We start from the raw sequence: 21,185 nt of genomic DNA on the forward strand, positions 1-21,185 counted from the left end.
ATAATGATTTATTATCAGTTACACATATTAATATCACTATATTAACAAATTAATGTTTTACTTCACACTGAGTGGAACCAGCCTCTTCTGAGGGCCTGAGGAACGTGTGACGTCCGAGGGTCTTGGTAAACTCCTAGACACATTTCTTAGTTCTGGCTGGTCTAAGTTTATAAACAACCATTTCTTAAAAGTGAAATCATTTCCTATTTTCCCAGTTCTGCCAGAGCTCCGAGTTCATCCAAAGCTCACAGCTCATGCTAAATGACCATCCTGGGGAATCAAACCAGATTTTTAAGTGGAATAACTTTAGCAGCTCAAAGAACCATCACCCTTTTTCAATCAACAATTATTATTTGCTCAATCCAACACCCACTCATCAGACGTGTAACCATCCGCCAGAAGTATTTCTTAACCAGTCGTGCATACTCTGAGGGGGCCCTTACGATCTTCAGATACATCAGAAGTCCACGCTTCACTTGCAGACCGGATCTCCAAGAACTTCCACTATCCATGGTGTGTAGGTCATCCAATGGCATCGGAGTGGTTAATATTAACTTAATAATGTGTCAAATTTATTTTACAAACCCAGACATCACACCTTTCATTAGTGAAGCTCTTAAACACACAAGGTCATGTTTCATCAGAGTTCATTCATTGTCTCATTTAATATCACTGTTAATCACCATTTATAATCATTAGCCTTTCATCATCATTAATATAAATAGATTTTTATAAACTATATTTTTTTCTCTGTGTCAAATTATTACAAAATGTTGTTTCCCTGATTAACCAAAGTACCTAGTTTCATCATCAATCAAATATTAAAGGATCAATAATATTGATAATCCATGTTTTTATGGAATATTACATTTAATACCTTTATATTCTTCTGGTATTTTATTAAAAGTAACCACCTACACATCGTTACAAAAGCAGTAATGGAATGAGGGTGTGAATGTGAGTGCATTTGTGTTTTAGTGTTTTTTCTTCTTGTTTTTATCATTTTTATGCACCATAGGAGATGGCACTACTTTATTGTACTTGTACAATGACAATAAAGGCATTCTATTCTATTCTATTCTATTCATTAAGGATTAATGCGCACCGAGTCTTTTCTACTGGTGATTTTTCTTTGATTCATTCAAACTTGACTGAAAGTAATATTTTACTCCTATCTGAAGAAACTGGTGAAACCATGTTAAATTGGTATAAAATTAGATTGAATGTGCGTAGTTGAAGGATACTGACTAACAGTATTCCTCATAAATAAAGACGGGGTTACAGGATTAATTGTGACTTACCGTGGTGTCATTGGTTGTAACATAGAGCAGGATTTCAGAGCCACCTCTGCCGCTCACATATCTGTAGCAGTTCCATACACACGCAATCAGATATGCCTGGAATCACATAGAAAAGCAGAATTACAACAAGTCACTCACTCACTCACTCATTTAAATGTGCAGTATGAGAATTTTACAGTGAGAAAATCCCAAAAGAGTCTAATGCTTCAGTCTTTAGGAAGGAAGGTTCTACTGAAGCATGTCTTATATCCAGCTGCTGGGTTGTCGGTTTTTCTCCTTTCAAAACAGGAAGGAGGGCCGTAAAGACTGCATACCATCAGTGAGTGTGGGGTGTCGCGTCTCCTGCAAGCTAATGCAGCAGCGCTCACTTGCAATTTGATGGAAAAAGCTCCTGAGTTGTTTAAAGGTGTTGCAGTAACCACATTTTACCACATTATGTCATTTTTACTTTATTTCTACATAATGCACCTTTAAGATGACTATCTTCTATATTTACTATAGCATCACCACAAATATCAAGATGAAATTTGTGGCAAATATTTGTGTTTTTCAACTCCACTGTGGAGAAGGAACTGATGAAACACTTTTTATTGTTCCTAATAAACCTGTTGGTCCTGTGCCAACATCACACAGCTGGAAACACCAGATTAAGGCTTTTATAAAACTATCTGTTGATAAGTGGTCAGACCGTGAAAATAATAAGTCCGTTTTACGAAAGATTGCTGATTGCTAAAATAGTGTGTCAACTCTCTGAACAGAACATTCTCACTTTAGAGGTAAAGGTTTTCAAAACTGAAGTGAAGTCCTCTCATCCCAAAAACAAGCTGTGCACTAAGTGAATTTCCTGCACACATGCATCATGGTGCACGTGGTCTAAGTCTGCACGCACCAAGAAACATATACTCTTAGTTAGCATTGAAACGTTCTCTTTTGATTTTATAGACGACTTCATATAGAAACACGTTCCCGTTGTTCTCTGCTGTCCAGAAATGATCTGTCTGAGCAAGCGGCTAGCTGCTGGAACCCTTTAGCATACACAACACCATCTGCTCCACAGATCCAAAGCTGGTCAGCTGTCTTTCTTACTGCTCTAAACCAGACGCAAAGCCTCTTTAAAACCGTGACAGCTCTGGGATTTCAATACGGACTCCAGGAATGTGCTGACAGAAAGGTCTCAGAATACAGTGGGGCTTAAATGTTTGTCTACATTTCTGCTTAAATTTGACCTGAAACATCATCAGAGTTTCACACAAATCTTGCTGCATGCGACTCAGCTCATGGACAAACCATAATAGTACGACCACCAGGCTTATCAGGATATGGTGTGTATGCTGGAATTCAATGTTAAACATAACACTTTTCATTCAATTCAAAAAGCTCTCATTTGGTCTCATCTGTCCCCAAGACATTTTCTCCAGCAGCCTTCTGGCTTGTCCAAGTGATCGTTAGTCAAATGCAGACGAGCAGATATAGGAGCAGCAACCCTGCCATGCACACTGTTGTTCAGCGAGAGGCCTTCGGTTTCCCTGGGTCCTCTGTGACCAGGCTGGCTGTTCCACGCCATGCTCTTAGCCTGACTTCAGTTAGTCAACCACTCCAGGAAAGCATCAATGGTCTCAAACTTCCTCTATTTGTACACAACCTGTCTTAATGTGGATTGGTGGAGTCTGAATGCTTCAAGATGGTTTTGTGACTTTTCTAACCAGATGAGCATCAATAACCTTTTTTCAGATGTTTAAAGTTAAGTTAAGCAGAACTGTAGATCATTCTTATACTGGCAACCCATCCTATATTTGTGAATGTGTAGTCTGGCCACGACCCATAGACAGATCTCAGTTGTATGGTAAAATCTATGGTTGTCTTTCAGTCTCCACTTGCAATCGGACAATGAACAACGTGACATACTCACCTCTACAGATACCAGTCAATGAGTAGTCCACTATAAATTGTAGAAGATGACAAAAATACATCCTTTTTCTAAATAACGGACTCAGGTACCTTCATCTGCTGTTGACTCAAAGAAAACCCCAAGTCTAAACAGTCCAAAATGGATGCCAAAGATGTTTCAATGAGCCAAAGCCATCTTAGATTCACTCAGTTGCAGTAACATCCTGCCCACCAAATCGAGTGCTGTAATTGAATTCCATTTATTTATATTCACCAAATCATCTCAAGATTAGTCTGCATGCACTTCACAAAGTAAACAATAGGAATTGGCTCACCAAACGAGTAGAGCTCTGTGATTGGCTCACTAAACAGATAGGACGATGTGATTGGGATAACACCAAACTGTTTAGGCCTACTGAGGTTGCTATGGAGCGTGGCTAGACAAACATCAGCAACTGTCTGTCTAGATTTCTAGGCTAGATCATTCTAACAGGTTCACAAACTTCAACACACCGCTGTATCTCACTGGTTCTGTCCAAAAGTGGTGGGGGTTTGAATGGATTGAAAAAAGCCTTACCTTGAAGCCAAGAATACAGCCAATGAAGAGCAACACTATCAGGACCAGGCAGACGTTACTGAGCGAGGCCACCTCCTCTTTATAGGGGAAATTATCAGGCTGGACAGCAGTCCGAATAAAACTGTTAATAAACAGCAAGGAATCAAGGTCAACAGTCTGTTAGACGTGTCCTTCTAGAGTTACCAGCTGCTGTAGGTAGTCTTGGATGGTGTTTGGGTAAACCACAATGCTGACAGCCACCAAGGTGTTGAGAGCAAAGTCAAATATCTGGTAGCAGAAGAAAGGGATGAGCCATGCGGCACGGAGCTGAAACCCAGATTGTAGGTGTTAGAGTCTAAAAATAGAAACCATGGATTTAATTTGTAATCTCTACTAACAAATTCACCTAATGTCACTGAAATTCAGCATGAAGACATTTATAGACATATGTATACACGTCTCAGGTGCACAGAGAATCATTGCTGACCTTGAATGCTCCGTATGTTGCCATTCCACATATAAGGATCATCAGCAGAGAGATGGCCGAGGCAATGCACATGTCTGCAACAGCGAACAAGGCTCAGAAAGTCACAGTGCAAGCATTTCTACTGGAAATGTACGTTTGTATTCCGTGTGTGAGATGCTATTGCATTTCAGAAGAGATTTAAAACATTATTCAAACATCACAGGGTGGTTTGTGTCTTCAAGTTTAATAAAGTACAGGCAGCAGAGGGCTGCAGAAGAACCTGGAAGCAGCTCTACAACCCAGAATTGGTGCAGCTCTAGTTAGCTGAATGAATGTTCGTACAAACGGCCAAAATCCTGATTCCTGAAACATGAGGTAGCCTCTCGTACGCATGTTCCTCCACAATCTACTAATCATTAAACCCACCTGTGTGCACCCAGGTGTCCATGTCCAATCAGTTATCTTCTTACAGAAACACCCTCAACTAAACATATTTGGTGACGTCACATCCTCTAAAGCTCATGAGGGAAGTCCTTGCGCTCCTCCCATAAAAACAGCGAAATCGATTAACTGGTTGCCAAAGTAGAAGTTCTCTGAGGTCAGGGGGAACCAGGTGGCTAAAAGTAAAAGTTGTAAACGCGATCAGGACGGAGGAGAGGTTCCAGTCACGATAAATGACAAAACGGCTCCACATTAAAACTAAATCTGAAAAACCGTAGAGTTACAGACTGAAAGTTGCATTCTGTTGTCATTTACAGTTTACATTTAAGGAGTTGTCTGATGTTCTGATTGGAGAAGTTTTGTTCTTGTTCACAAATGTTTGTTGTCTGAGAGCAGAGATGTCAGTCAGTCTGGTTACCATAGCAACATGTGGATGGGTTAGGGTTACTCCACATCAGCTCAGCACACCAGAGGAAAACCAATAACCGTTAATCATAAGGAAGATTAAAATAGCCATGCTCCAAGGCTCCAGAGAAGGGATATTTATTTAAAACACGCTGTGGAGGGGTTTTTCAGCTCTCTGAGGCACAAGAGAAACCACATTGAAAATAGGACCAAGTGTGAAGAGAAAATACGCCACCTCGGCAGCGGCAGAATGAGAACCTGGGAATCTAAGAAAAGCTAAAAATATATGGAACTCAAAGTGTTCGAGAAATAAATAATACATTATTAAATATGTATCTACTGTTTATGAATAAATATTAAATTGTGAAATAACACAACGTTTTTAGAAATCTAAGCTCAGGTGTCCTTGTAGCACTCGTGTGTGGGGCTCTGGGGGGTCTGGAGTGGGTCTGGAGTGGGTCTGGGCGAGGGCCTGGTGGGCACTGGGGTTGATAGTCCCCAGATGGAGGTGTGAGCTGGGCCTATGGGAATAGGGTCTTGGCTTGTATGCTGCCGGTGGTATGGGCAGGTGCATTCGGCGCTGATCATGCCTGGCCCCAGGGGCCTTGGGTAGACATTGGTTCCTCCTTAACTGGCAAGAATTATTCTACTACTTTCCACCATGGGAGGGGGACATCTCCGGTAGGGAGAGGACCCAGCTCTGACTGGGTGTCTGATGTTTAGTCTGGAAGTTGACCAAATGCAGTGATGAAGTATTTTATTCTGCTAGGGTGGGGCTGAGTGGACAGCCTCTGGCTCCGTGGGGCTCTGGGATGCTGCTGCTGTGGGCCCTGGCTAGATGAGCTAGCTCAGGGGTCAGCAACCTTTTCCAATCAAAGAGTGGCTGAATAGCGCTTGTTCCTGTCTCCAATGTGGCGATGAATCCATGAGCCTGTCTGAGGAAAAGTCCAGAAGCTCACATCCTCTTCAGCTCAGAAAGCTCCTATAGAGACATCTGATTACACACCAGCAGGTGACCTGTACACCTGGTCTCATGTGAGACCGGGTCGGACGTGTTCAAGTTTACGCAGAGTAGAAGGACGGAGTGCGTTTGGGCCATGGGTGAAAAGTTCCTGCTGAGTGAAATTATTTAATTATAATGTTCTGGACACACTGGTCAGGTGGTTTGGACCAGTGCTCGAAGAACAAAACACACACACACACACACACACACACACACACACACACACACACACACACACACACAGTGCTGCCAGACGCAGCAAACCAGGATGCAAAATCAAAGTCAGAGTCTCCAAAGACTGCTCAGGCCGCTTTCGTTTCAAAGACACCGCAGACTTCTCCACGCTCTTTTGCCCCGCCCACGTGCTCGTAGATGCGCTCATGACATCACAGACAATGTCCATGTGCTCAATCATGTCTGCGTTCCTAAGGCATTGTGGAAGGAACGCGGCCCGGCTGGGGCGGGCGGAGCCGATGCTAGTGTGTAAGTGGCATGATGGCCACTCCTGTAGAGAAACCTTACATACACAAGCATGTCGCACACAGGTGCTCACATGGTGTTCTCACAAGTATGAACTCAAGTGTTTTTAACACATTATCTTGATTATTATTAAGAATGACAATAATAAATGATTGGATTTATAAAGCACTTTTCTGGACACTGAAAGCTCTCACCATCTCACACTGTCAGTGATGATAGGCTACTACATAGCCACAGCCACCCTGGGGCAGTTTGACAGAGGCAAGGCTGCCATTTGGCCCCATAAGCCTCTCTGACCACCACCAACACAGGCAAGTGTGTGAAGTGTCTTGCCCTAGGACTCTACAGCAGAATTCCCCTAGCGAGAGCTGGAATCATTCCCGTGATCCTCCGATCACGAGGCAACACACTCTACGTCCGGAGCCACTGCTGCCCACCAGTAATGTGCTTTTAATTGTTGTGTTTTTCAGCAAATATTGTAAAATTGTCATGTTGTTTAATGCAGTGTCATCGTTCTATTTTTGTGTGTTCCTATCTTTCTCTCCCTCTCTTTGTGCAGGAAGCAGTTTCTTGTACATCCTTTAGTGCAGGGGTGCCCAATCCTGGTCCTGCCATTTTATCCCTGCTTCAACACACCTGACTTCAGTAAGCAGGGGTCTCATTTATCAAAAATTGCGTAGAACCCTTACTAAAACCGTACTTAAGCTCAGCCAAAAAAAAGTACTTACGCCAAGTAGGTTTGTGATCTATCAAACATGGAGTATGCACAGCTGCACGCAATCTCCGCTTCATAAATCAGAGACTAACGAGAATGTTTCTCAGCTGCATTTTAGTCACATCCGCCCTCACCACGCCCACTTACTGCCATAAACAGTCAATGCGAAGTGCCTTGTGGATCTCATGCATATACATAAGCCAGCTGTTGCAGCGCTCCGCCAATGACATGGCGACCGCAGATCAAGGCAGATCAAGGAAGCACAATTTCACAGAAGCAGAAATTGAGGTACCTGTGGGTGAGGTGGAGAAATGAAAAGAAGTACTTTTGCAAAACAAATAAAGAGAAAATCCACGGAGTGGCACAGCGTTGCTGAAGCCGTCAATGTTGTGAATTCTTCAGAGAGATCTGTGGCAGATATTAAAAAAATGGTCCAATCGGGATTTGATTCCCAGACTCCCGGGTGAAAGTCACTCGCGCTAACCAGTCAGCCAAACAAAGATCTCCCTAGACAAGTAGCCAGGGCGCATGATCAGTCGGGTTACAGTGACAGGACACACACTGTAACAGATGCATGACATTCTGTCTCAATCTGTCCCCCTGCTGATATTCTACATTCCATATTCTGCGCATCAGGCTGTGTGCGCGAGCACGTGTGTGTGTGTGTGTGTGGGGGGGGGTCTTGTTCTGTGTGAAAACGAAGCAGTACAAGTGATAATGCTGCAGGATTTCATACTTTTATCCTTCTCAGCAGCAGCACTGCAGGTGCTCTTCATGTCCAAAATGTGCGTAAGCAAGGTCCTTAGTCACTTAAAGGGGCATTTTGGAAGTTTGACAGCCGAAACATGTATAGAAATAATAAATTACTTCTTCATACATTCTCCTGCAATGCCCTGGTCCTGTAGAATGAGCCCTGGCATTTTTACTGTGATTGCCTGTTTTTCTGTAAAATCACAGAAAAAGAGAGTTGCTCGGGTCGAGCAGGCTGCTTCATGCGCATTCACGCTCAGGCATAGCCCGTAGCATTTGCTATCCGTAGCTTTAGCAGCAGAGAGAGAGGCAGTGCCAACTCAGCGACATTGTCGCTGTTCCTAACGCCTAGTGATGAACCTAGCTACATTTCTGAGGACCCTTAGCTACTTTCTTCTAGATATTTCCTGCAAATTAGCAACAAAACTGCCATTTTCGCTCCGAACCGTTCTTTGACCGTTGTTTCAGCTGTCATCAAGGATATAAATGTTACAGATACAAAAGATGTCACTGGTGCTTTAGCTCACCTAGTAAAGCCTGGTTTATGCTTCTCCGTCAGCTCCGCAAGGGACAGACACGCACGGATTGACGGAAGCATTTTGCTCTCATACTTCTTCGTCTCCTGGAGAGTGTTGCAAAGCAATTGCCCGGCAGGACAGCAGAGGGCGTAGCGCTGTTCTGTGGTGTCCTGTCATGTATCGGTCCAAGATGGTGTGTTTATATTGTGTTTTTTGTGTATATAAGAGACTTTTAACACGGACATATTTGTCTCTCATTCTCCCACCTCTTCATGCGCTCCCCGCCTCTAAACCCACGTTTCCTGTCATTTCCGTCCACAAATAAAACGCTTGCTGCGCATATTTTCACTCCTCCAGTCACGGGAGGATTAAACGTTCATATTTTTAGAGTTTTTTCGCGAGGTATTCTTCAAGCTTCTCCGTGTCTGCCGCTAGTTATCCTCGGCTCTCTTTGCAATGGCAGCGCTGTAAACAACAGCGGCGCCCTGACCAATCACAAGCTTGCATAATACGTCTCGTTCGACGGATGTTTAAAAAAGTGGGCTCGACTCCGTGCGTACTTGCTTGCCTGCCGGAGCCCTACGCAACGACGGATAATGGCGTTGCGTGTCTCTGCACTGACGCAGACGGAGAAGCATAAATCAGGCTTAAGTCGTCGGACTCTCATGCAGAAAACCCGGGTTTGAGTCTGGATGTGAACCAACAGTTTATTTAGAGTTTCTTTTTTACATTGGTGATATATTTTTTTACAGTAAGATGCCCAAATTTTTATTTGAGACTCACCGAACGGCATTGAATTCACAGATAAAAAAGATGTGGGTTCAACTTTCATTTTGGAACAATTTTTCAAGCAAGGGAAGGGAGTGATCTGAGCATGCAGGAGGACTGACCCATCATAAACCTTTGTTGGCTGTGCTGAAGAGAAAGGTACAGAACCAAATTATTTAATTTGCTGCACGTTCTCCTGTCCTCTGTCCTACAGGCCACACACACACACACACACAAACACACGGGACTGTCTCAGCTGTTACTTTCGTTAAGGAGTGTACACGTACAGCATGCACGCCTCATGCACGAGCCTACTATTGAAGCTGCCGTTACGCTTTTGGCCTGAGGGGGCAATCACGAGCATAAAAATTCAAAACTCTGTAAAGTCCCTTTAAAGTTGCGCACATTTTTCCACAAAGTTTTCTTTCATAAATCCCAAAGTTTGCGTGGAAAGTAGCGTATGCAGTTTTCCAACCCTGTTTTGTGCGTAAGCAAGCTTGATAAATGAGGCCCCTGGTGATTAACAGGCTTCTGCAGAGCCTGATGAGCTGCTGCAGGTGATTCAACCACTGAATCTAGTGTGTTGGAGCAGAGCAACCACTAAAATGTGCTGGGTACCAGCCTTCAGAATCAGAACCAGAATCAGATTCAGAATCAGAACCAGACTCAGAACCAGAACCAGAACTAGAACCAGAACCAGAAGGTTTTATATCCATATGTGTGAGAATCCTAACATTAGGAAACTGCTGCGGTACTTGGTGCAGGAAAAAAGCAAAATTAGACTCAAGAAATAAACTTAATTAAATGGTAATAATATAGGGAATCAATAATTAGAGAAGCAACTACTTTATACAAGTCAGTGTAGGTTCTGGTCAGAGCGGGTCAGTTCAGGTACAAACACAACACAGGACCAGGTGACTGGAACAAAGCAGCTGGAGTGACCAGGTCTACGATTGTTGTTCATGAGTCTGACTGGAGAGGGGAAGAAACTGTTGTTGTGGCGAGAGGTTCTGGTCCAAATGGATCTGAGTTCCCTGCCAGATGGGAGCGAGTCGAAGAGACTGTGTCCACGATGGGACGGGTCTGCTGTGATCCGACTGTGATTCGACCTGCACGCATCAATGTCCTGGAGGTGTACAGTTCCTGTATGGAGGAGAGTTTGCAGCCAATGACCTTCTCAGCACAGCATACAACCCGCTGCAGCTTCTTCTTGTCCCTGGTGGTAGCTCCAGCGTACCACACGGTGATTGAGGAGGTGAGGATGAACCCAATGACTGTGGTGCAGAACTTCATCAACTGTGCTGATAGGTTGAATTTCTTCAGCTGCCTCAGGAAGTTCATCCTCTGCCGGGCCTTTTTATGATGGAGGTGATGATGGGATCCCACTTGAGGTTCTGGGTGATGGTGGTGCCCAGGAAGCGACATGAGTCCACCATCGAGATGGGGGGTGTCAGACATGGTTATGAGGGGGAGTGGCGCTGTGTGCTTCCTAAAGTCTACAACAACCTCTGCTGTCTTCTAGGTGTTTACCACCAGGTTATTGTGGCTGCGCCAGGACAACAGCCGTTCCACCTCCATTCTGTAGGCAGACTCATCCCTGTCAGAGATGAGTCCGATGACGGTGGTGTCATCTGCAAACTTGATAAACTTGACAGACTCGTGGTTGGAGGTGCAGCTGTTGATGTACAGGGAGAAGATCAGAGGAGAGAGAACACGGCCCTGAGGGAAACCGGTGCTGATGGTCCACAGGTCAGAGACATTTTTCTCCAGCTTGACCTGCTGCTTCCTGTCCGTCAGGAAGTCAGAGATCGACCTGCAGATGGGGTCAGGCATGTTCATCTGGGACAGTTTGTCTTGGAGAAGGTCTGGGAGGATTGTGTTGAAGGCAGAGCTGAAGTCCACCAACAGGATCCTGGCAGAAGGTACCCGGGGAGTCCAGATGCTGCAGGATGAAGTGTGGCGCGATGTTGATGGCATCATCTACATACCTGTTGACTTTGTAGACAGGGGGTCCAGGAGGGAGGTTGTGAAAGTCTTGAGGTGGAGGAGAACCAGGTGCTCAAATGACTTGTAGTCATTGAGTGCAGTGATTCTTGGCTTCTTGGGGACAGGGACTGTGGTGGAGGTCTTGAAGCAGGACCAGGATTGGGCACCCCTGCTTTATTGTTTAAACCCCCTTCACACACACACACACACACACACACACACACACACACACACACACACACACACACACACACACACACACACACACACACACACACACACCGTTTCTCTTCTGTCTCTGAGTCCGTTATAATTAAAACAACCAAAAGCTTTTCTAATAAAGTTTTGACTCTATAGCGCTCCCGCTGTAAGGCTTGATCTGCACTCAAGCATCAGTTCTGCTTCACAGCTGGACACACGGTGAAGAAAAGATCTCAGCTCAGTTTTAGGGAACAATTTTCATTTAAGTGGCAGTTTGTCCCCAATAAAGCAAACGAGACGTTTTCATTTAATTTATTCAGTTTCTATTACATAACTTATTTTTCACAAAGTCAGCTTTGATTTTATAATAATTCATTAATTGTCCAGCATTTATTCATGTTACGTGCATGAAACAGTGGCCCTCACCAGCTGGCACAACCCCCTGATCCTGGGACAAACTGCTAGTTTGAGACTCAGATGATGAGCCACCTTCGATCCAACGGTTCCAGGGCGGTCCTGAACTAAAATCCCTATGGTTAATGTTCTGAGTGTGGGATCTGGGGTACTTACTGGCATCATCCATGACATCCAGGTCATTGGCTAACTCAGCGCTGGCCAGGTGGTACTGCTCAGGATCACTGAGTGCCGTGAGCAGGATGAGTAACACCACGGCATTGATGAGCTTATAGGAACAGAAGACAGATATGGAGTTAGAGCAGGTGTGTGTGTGTGTGTGCGTGTGTGTGTGTGTGTGTGTGTGTGTGTGTGTGTGTGTGTGGTTCATTACTCGGATGACTCTTTGGTGAGGTGATGGAACTTCCTCTGCAGCCTGACACCCTAACCTGTTACCTGAGGAGACCCACTGTTCATGTGAGGAGGGCGTGGTTTGGGTGAACTCACCTGTCCTGTCCTGTTAAAAACCCTAACCCTAACAAATCTATAAAGCTCAAGCATGTTTCTTTAGATGAGAGGCAGATCTAAAACGGGTCTTCCCAAAACCACCATAACACCTGACCCTAACCACAACAGCAGACAAACAAGCAGACATTAAGTCCTGTCTGGAGTCAGAGTCCAGCTGGTGACCACGGAAGTCTCCAGCACGAGTCCGGGTGCAGGTGCTCACCATGTACCAGACCCCCAGGATGATGGTTCCTGTGCGGACATGGCAGCACAGGCAGCAGCTTGTGGAGGACCACCGGTCCCACGGGGACATCATCATCTTCTCTGGGAACGACGCAGAGTCGCTGTCCTACCGACTAGCGTCCACTCGCTCCGGTAAACCCCGCTGATCTGTCCGTGGTATACTCCCCGTGACCGAGAAGCTTTAAACAGCGTCAAGCACGAGTGAGATAATATGCGACTTCCTGTTTCAAATTAAAAGCATTTGTTTCCAAACTGCTTTCATGTTTGTGTCCTTTGGTGACTCACTGGCTTAGCTAGTTCATTACATTTTATGGCTCATCGTTGTTTTGTTGAAACCAGACTTTTGATTCTGTGGTCAAAAACTTCTGCTGAAAACATTCCTTGTAAGAAAACATGAGTAAAATAAGCCGGTGAAGGTTCTCAGTCATCCAGGTCATGGTGATCCAAAAGGGTTCAGATGAAGGCAACTGGACTTTGGTTTCTTGAACTCGTTTCTCTTCTCATCCGAGGAGCTTTGTCAGTTCTAACTGGAACATGGGAGAGTCAAACTTATAAGCTGTAGCTGTCTGTTGTTGTTTAATGAGCAGAAACTACTCTGAGTACCCCTTCTCTCCATCCCCTGATGAGTCATTGGCCTCTACTGAGAGGGAGTGGTTGTGTTGATCAGATGCAGGAAGGTGTGACCTAGACTGAAGCTGCTTAGGAATGAGATCCAAAGCTGCATTATAGGTACTGAAAAGGTTAAATCTAAGCCCCGCCCCTATGTGGGTTTTTCACATTTGGCATAGATAGCTTCTTTTACTTCTCTCTCAATCCATCTATCTTCTCTGTCCAGAATGTGTCCCTTGTCCTTCAGGTGTAGGTGGACTGCAGAGTTGTGCCATGCTCTTGTGTAATTGTTGTTTAGTTTCCCCGATGTAAACATCTGGACAGTCCTCACTACGCTGGACTGCATAAACGACCCCACTGAGCTTCTGTTTGGGTGTTTTGACTTTAGGATGGACCAGGTTCTGTCTGAGGGTGTTGTTGGGTTTAAAGTTTACTGGGATGTTGTGTTTGGAGAAGATTCTTCTAGGTTTCGGCTGGAATGTGTGATGAGTTCCGTGACTTTTTTATTGGGAAAGTTGCTGCACTCCGGGCTACCGTGTCTAGGGCACCGGCATGTGGCCGTTCTGTTACTGCCACCAGAGGTTTGGTGGCATTTGAACAAATTAGTCTTGATGATCTGATCAAGATCGCTGGGAAGGCTAAGCCGAGTGGCTCGCCGGATGAAGTGATGCCAACGCGCCTCCTTAAAGAAGTCTTTCCAGTAGTCGCCCCTTTAATATTGCACATAATTAACATGAGCCTCAGTTCTGGTATAGTCCCTGACGATTTCAAAAAAGCGGTTATTCAACCTTTGCTCAAAAAGCATGGACTGGATGCTTCGCTGGCTGAAAACTACAGGCCCATTTCAAAACTTCCTTTCTTGAGTAAGGTGCTTGAGAAATGTGTTTACCACCAGTTCTTGGTTTTTATGGACGAGAATGCCATTTTTGAGACTTTCCAGTCTGGCTTCAGAGCTCTACACAGCACGGAGACTGCTCTGGTTAGAGTGCTCAATGACATTTATCTAGCGACTGATAGCGGTAATTCTGTGTTGCTACTTCTGCTGGACCTCACAGCAGCTTTTGACACGATAGACCATGAAGTGCTGCTTCACCGTCTTCATCATTATGTCGGGATTTCAGGATTAGCCCTGGAATGGTTTAGATCATACCTGACAAATAGAAAAATGTGTGTTAGGATGGGAAGTTATTCCTCAGAGTACTCTGATCTACCTTGGGGGGTACCACAGGGCTCGATATTGGGACCTCTGTTGTTTTCTATTTACATTCTGCCCTTAGGTGACATCTGTCGTGAGCTTGGAGTTCAATTCCACCTTTATGCTGATGATTGTCAGCTGTACCTGCCTCTGAACACGTCAAGTGGTCTCTCTATTTCTATTCTTACAAACTGTTTGAGGGAGATCAAGACCTGGATGACTGAAAATGTTCTGAGCCTAAATGATCAGAAAACAGAGGCTATATTGTTTGCTCCAAGCAGACATTGTGACTCTTCCCTAACTGACTGTGGGTCATTTAATGGCCAGCTGACTACATCGGTGACTAATCTTGGTGTTAAACTGGATAGCGCCCTTAGTTTTGATACCCATATCAATGGAGTGATCTCCTCCTCCTTTTTCCACCTTCGTCGGCTGGCAAAAGTCAAACCATTTCTGTCACGTCATGATCTTGAGACGGTGGTCCATGCTTTTATTACGGTGCGATTGGACTACTGTAACTCTGTTTTATTCGGTGTGAGCAAGGGCTCAATAGCCAGGTTGCAAATGGTCCAGAATGCTGCTGCCAGATTTTTAGAGGGCAGGCGCAAGTTTGACCACATAACTCCTGTCCTGGCTGCGCTTCACTGGCTGCCCGTTGATGTTAGGATTCATTTTAAAATACTTTTACTAGTTTTTAAAATGTTAAATGGTTTAGCCCCTCCTTACTTGGTGTCACTACTTCAACCATACACCCCTTCACGGTCACTCCGCTCGGAGAACTTCATGCTCCTCTCGGTCCCAAGAACGTGCCTAAAGACGTGTGGTGATAGGGCCTTTGCTGCGGCAGGTCCTAAGCTTTGGAATAAGCTTCCTCTGAGCATAAGGGCCTCCACCTCTGTTGCGGTTTTTAAGGCAAGGCTAAAAACATATTTTTATGACCTGTCTTTTAACCTTTCTAACTAGTTTTATTGTTTTACTTATAGCATTTTACTCATTGTAGTTTTAACAGTATCGTGTGATACAATGTTTTATTTTCTGGACTTACTGTTTTATGTTTTTATTTGATCAGTATAGCGCCTTGGTGGCATCTTTTTGCCTGTAAGGCGCGATTTATAAATAAAGTTGAGTTGAGTTGAGTTTCTCGGACACTCCTGCCACGTATGGGATGATGGTGCCTTTGTGCCTGTTGTCCTTTTCTCTGCTGGTTGTTGCTTTGGATGCTTTTCTAGACTTCTTTGTAGATTTCACAAAGGTCCATTTAGGATATCTGCAGTTCTGGAGAGCTTTCTTCATGTGTTTTCCTTCAGTCTTTGTGGGAATGTTCCCGGCCCGATGGTGTAAAGTCCTGATGACTGACATCTTGTGCTTCAGTGGGTGATGTGAGTCCAAATGCAGATGCTGGTCTGTGTGAGTTGGTTTCCTGTAGACTTCATTGCTGGGACTTCCATCTTGTTCAGTTAGTACAGCACAGTCCAAGAAGAAGGGCAGTTGATGGTTGTGGACATCCTCCCTGGTGAACTTGATGTTCTTGTCCATGGCATTAAGGTGCTTGGTAAAGTCTTCTACTTCCTTCGTGAGAAGTTGACCCATGTGTGGTCCACATACCTGAACCAGTGGCTCGGTGTTATTCCATTGTAGGAGCTCAAAGCTCTGGTTTCCACTTCCTCCATGTAAATGTTGGTGACGATAGGTGACATTGGGGAGCCCATGGTGCATTATGTTTCTGCTGGTAAAACGTGTCTTTGTGTTTGAAGTAGGTGGTAGAAAGGCAGAGGTCCAGGAGAGTACAGATCTGGTCTGGAGTGAGTTTTGTCCTCTCATTCTGACAATAAATTAATCAGTCAGTGACACAATCCATGCAACAGTGATTAAATAATTTATGTATATAATACATTTAAGTAAGTAAATTGTATTTATACAGCACTCATCACAGACAGAAAATCACAAAGTGTTTCCTATATATCAAAACAAAATGATAAAGTATTAAAATCATAATGATCTTAAAACAGAAATAAATTAAAATAAAAATAAAGTAATAAAATTATAACATTTCATAAACAGATGAAAGATTATTACAAATATGAGTTAAAATTAAGAAAACAAAAGGTTTAGGTAAAAACAGCTTTAAATAAAAGGGTCTTCAGCTGATTTTTAAGTGTCCAGGCTGCCAATGCTGAGTAAGGATAAAGGAAGATCATTCCAGAGTCGGGGTGCAACAGTCTGGAAGGAGCGATCACCTCGACTTTTGTATCTGGTCTTTGGAACTTCTAGAAGGTTCTGGTGTGTGGACCTGAGGGCTCGGGTTGGAGCATAAGGCTTTAACAGTTCAGTAATATAGGGAGGAGCTTGACCATGTAGAGCATTGAAAGTTCTAGTCAGGATTCTAAAATGAACTCTAAAGTTAACGGGTAACCAGTGCAGAGACATCAGAACAGGAGTGATGTGTGCTCTTCTGTTTGCTCCAGTTAGGAGCCTAGCTGCAGAGTTCTGGACCAACTGAAGGTGGTCAAGGCTTTTTTTGTTAAAACATGTGAAGACTGTGTTACAGTAATCTAGACGGGAGGAGATAAAGGCATGGAGAACCATTTCAGGTTCATGTTTTGACACCAACCTTCAGTTTGGAGATATTTCTTAAGTGATAAAAACAGTTTTGGACCAACGTTTGTGAGTCAGACAGCAAGGCTACAGTAAAAATATGTCTGCAAAAACAAAGTCTGGGTCACAGAAAAGGAAAGAAAGAAAGGAGAAAGAGGACAGGCAGAAGAGAGAGCGTCAGTATGTCACACAGTTTTTCTCAAAGAAAGGTGGGTTTAGTTAGTGAGTGGTTAAATTCAACCTGTTAGCTAGCTCTGATATCCACAATGAGAGGAACTATGTTTCATCTAATTATGGTAAATGGGTTGTTGTCCTTGTCCCTACCATAATCAGCAGCTGGTGATATGTCAGCAGGTGTCCCCTCACAACCCACTGAACCTCAAGAAGGTGAGCAATGTAGCATGTTAGCGAGCAGCCTCATTTAAGGGGGTCTGTGGGAATCACTTAAGGCTCTCTTCTCTATCAGTACTATTACAAAGGAATATAAAAAGGCTATTTTTGGTGATAAACACATTGTTTTTCCACATGATGATAATTATAAATATCAATCAGTAAAAATGTATAGATTATTTTTATGCTGGGCAAGTTGAAGCATTGTTATTTAGTCTGTTAATGTAACAAATTACTGTGAGATTATTACTGTGAAGCACCTTTTTGAAGGCACCATACAAGAAAAAAAAACCCTCTTTGTCTACTAAATACCTTGAAATGAAATGTTTTGAATCTGACTGAATTATGGGAGGTTTTACAAGATGTAATTTGTTTATGTGGCTTTTAGAACACAAACCAAAAATCTGTAATTTCCAAATAATTCATCAGAGAGCAAAAATGAAACAAAAGCTATTAATAATTGTAATAAATAAACTTCACGTAACATTGAACACAATTAAATATGAAATCTAGTATTGATCGTTATCGAGCATTATTAATTATATCACTGTAAATAATAATTATTATAATAATTAATTGTTGTCAGTCATACAGAAATACTTGATTTCAAGAGGAAAGACAGCTGAAAATGTAGTTATGTAAAGCTTTGACACAACATGGAAATTTAATTTGATATCCAAATTTGAATTTTATCATCAAATAAAATTTTAGAATAAATAAACACATTTTAAGGGAGTAAAAGGGAAAAGGAGATTAACACCTTTCAGCATGTGCATTTCCTGCTTTTTCCAGCAGTGATATTGCTAATTCTGTTGAAGGAAAATCACTGTTTAATGAGAGACCGCTGGTGAAAATGATATGTAAATAAGTAAGAATGCATGTAGACCTACATAATTAAGCAAAACTGAAACACTAATATAAAGTATATATATTATATTTTTTTCTCCCTTCGAATCTGGGAGGGTGGAACCCCAGCTCCAGCTATGGACGAGCCCCCAGGGGGCCCAACTTGATATTTTTCATGGGGCCCAAAATCTCTGGCAGCCCCCCTGGCTTCACATATATTAAAATGCCTTTGACATATTTTTATTAAAGCTGTAAATATAATTACACATTAAAGTTAAAGTAAAAACAAGTTTAAAGCTTATTGTAAAGTTACACTCTTCAGCTTGGAGAAAACCACTGGAGTATGAATGAATGGATTTATTATTATTGCATACCATTGTACTGTATGTTCAGCTCCAGTGGGCTTATAGGACACGCAAAATAAATGACAAAATAATAAATACACCATACATTTACTTATTTAAATAGGCAGGTCGGCAGCCTCAACCAGGCTTTACAAACTAAAGTAGCCAATTTATACACATTAAAATTAAATAACCATTTCATCCTGTCGTCTTCATTGACCCAAAACATTTCAGGCTTTTGGACAAACAGATCACCAAATAATACATTTCTAAAATCATCACGTCTTGGACAATATAACACTCCCAAATCGCACAGCCTTCAAAGTCTGTGTCCTCTCCAGGAGTTTGAGGGAACCTAACCGTTTCTATGGCCAGGAGATGGATACTCGTTGAGCCATCAGAGATCCTTGGATTCTTGTCACATTTGCCTTTACATACGACTCAGTTTCAAATGTATCTTTGATTTGTAAATAAGTCCTTCGTTTTGGCATCAAATGTGATCTAATTTCATTAACAGAACAGAATAAATTATTACAAAATTCATGCTGGAGTTTTGCATCAGCAAAAACAGTCTGAAGCTCAGAAGCCCGAGGGAACCAATTCTTACTCTGCATAAAACATTTTTGTTCCTCTATTTTTAGGCAGGTTAAGGAGTTGATTCCTTCATCTAACAATTTCGCATTTCCTTTGGACTGAACCAGGGACCCACCCCAGATCACCCTGCGCTGCCAGCACTCAATCAGTCCATCAGATTTATTCATATAGCACCTACCACCACCTTATCGGAGGCCCAAGGTGGTGAGCAGCACATAAAAACAAGGATTAAAACAACATAGTAGATTAAAGGGAATAAAATAGATTAAAAAAATAAATAGAAAAGCCTAATCATTTAAAAACAAGCTGGGTGATAAAACTTCTCCATGTTTAACACCAGAGGGGATGCGAAACCACCCGGTCTGCTCATCATTCACCTGAACACATCCCACACAGTCAGCATAAAAAGAGTATTTAATGGTGGCCCATGTTAAAGCGCACGAAGAACTAAAACACTTGAAACCACACAGGAACTGGTCAGTAATGACTCTGATGATGGCCGAATGTCTCAGCTAGAAAGAACAACACATGGAAGGAGGTATGCAGTTTGTGCTGACATGGATTCATGCAGACGGACTGGAGATGAGGTAACTTTCACCCTACGGAGAAGTAAGCACCGGCTGACCAATGGGAGAAGTGATTGAAATAGTATAAAATAGTATAAAACCCTGAGTCAGGAGACAGGCTTCAGTCCAGCTCCAAGAGTCCTCTGAAGGTGATGTATGCTGGCCAGGGACTTAGATGGAGACCGACCTAGGATCCTGTAGAACTGAGATTATTTTCTGTGGCTTAGAAATAGTCAGGGTTTAAACAACTACCTTCATTATTATTCACCTAGGATCACGCAAACACTAGACAACCCGCTCTACCTACTGAACTATCACAATTTCCATCTTTTTGGGGGGTTGAACATTAGGTTTGTAACATCAAAGTCAAAGCCCCATTAGTTGTCGATGTGTATGTGAAACTTGTTCTCCGCATTTGACCCATCCCATGGGGGAGTGGTGAGCTGCAGACGCGGCCACGCTCGGGAACCGTTGGTTTAAACCCCAAACCAACCCCTTAATGCTGAGAGTCAAGCAGGGAGGTGTCGGGTCCCATTTTATTAAAGTCTTTGGTATCACCCGACCAGGAATCGAACCCTGATCTCCCAGTCTCAGGGCGGACACTCTACCACTAGGAGCCTGATGCATGTTAATATGTCCACTACTAGTAAGAAAAACCTGCCAGCAGAGATCCCGTCCCTACTAAAAAAAACCTTTTTCTAATTAACCCTAGAACAATGAACGTCATTTTGTTCATTCATCCACATTTCCCATATTGAGTTAAGTGCAACATTGCTTTAAACTTTGTGATTTTTGGTCCATTGGACATAGATACTGTCAGAATAAAAATGAAATGGTTTGGAAGGCTTTTGTTTTGAAGTGATGCTTCCGGTGATGTACATACCAACCAACCCTTGTTTAAGGTAGTCTTTCCTCCTGAATTCCTGTGCTGATGGAGTCTGATAGAAGGCAAACAGCAGAAATGCAAAGCAACAGATAGAAAAACTGGCCTTTATTTTGTCTTTTTACATATGGCTTTAGCTTTTCTTTTATTACAAACAGGTTTTACAAAAGGCTCTGAAGACTTGAGAATCAAGCAGAGGTGAAAAACGAAGCCGATGATGTTGGAAGGACACATTTGCCACCAGAGGCTTCCACACAGCTGTGGTCGCAGACCGTAAGAACAGCAAGACAACAGTTGTTGACACACTGCAGCAAAACGACAGACGAGACAAACCAGATGAACAGTTGACAACGTTTTCAGAATCACAGAAAGAAAAATCAGAAGTACAGAGCAGACACGACTCCCTTTCCCGTGTCTCACCATGATCAATTACATCACAACAGTTTACAGCTTATCGAGCTCCAATCATTAATCTGCAGAGCGAGAGGCCAGTTCCTCGCTCCAGTCCAGCCAGGTTTGTCACCATGGCAACAAACTTCTAAT

At 43.1% G+C, this 21,185-nt stretch overlaps 1 protein-coding gene across 4 annotated transcripts in view; it reads right to left on the reverse strand.

Annotated features, from left to right (window-relative positions):
• LOC107378860 (lysosomal-associated transmembrane protein 4B) overlaps positions 1-12,836 on the reverse strand; it is a 41,817-nt gene extending 28,981 nt beyond the window's left edge. For 3 of the 4 annotated variants that reach the window (XR_011520504.1, XM_070550861.1, XM_054740509.2), the window contains exons 1-5: positions 12,048-12,587; positions 4,232-4,305; positions 3,949-4,071; positions 3,766-3,864; positions 1,302-1,397 (exon numbers count right to left, since the gene is read on the reverse strand). Coding sequence is in view for 3 of the 4 variants with exons in the window: in XM_070550861.1 (XP_070406962.1) it covers positions 1,302-1,397; positions 3,766-3,864; positions 3,949-4,071; positions 4,232-4,305; positions 12,048-12,261 (606 nt within the window). In the remaining variant the exon portion in view is untranslated. The other variant, XM_054740510.2, reaches the window with a different exon arrangement.
• Between the last annotated feature and the right edge of the window lie 8,349 nt (positions 12,837-21,185).

Source organism: Nothobranchius furzeri, chromosome 5 (assembly GCF_043380555.1).
Source record: "Nothobranchius furzeri strain GRZ-AD chromosome 5, NfurGRZ-RIMD1, whole genome shotgun sequence".
Lineage (NCBI taxonomy): Eukaryota > Metazoa > Chordata > Actinopteri > Cyprinodontiformes > Nothobranchiidae > Nothobranchius > Nothobranchius furzeri.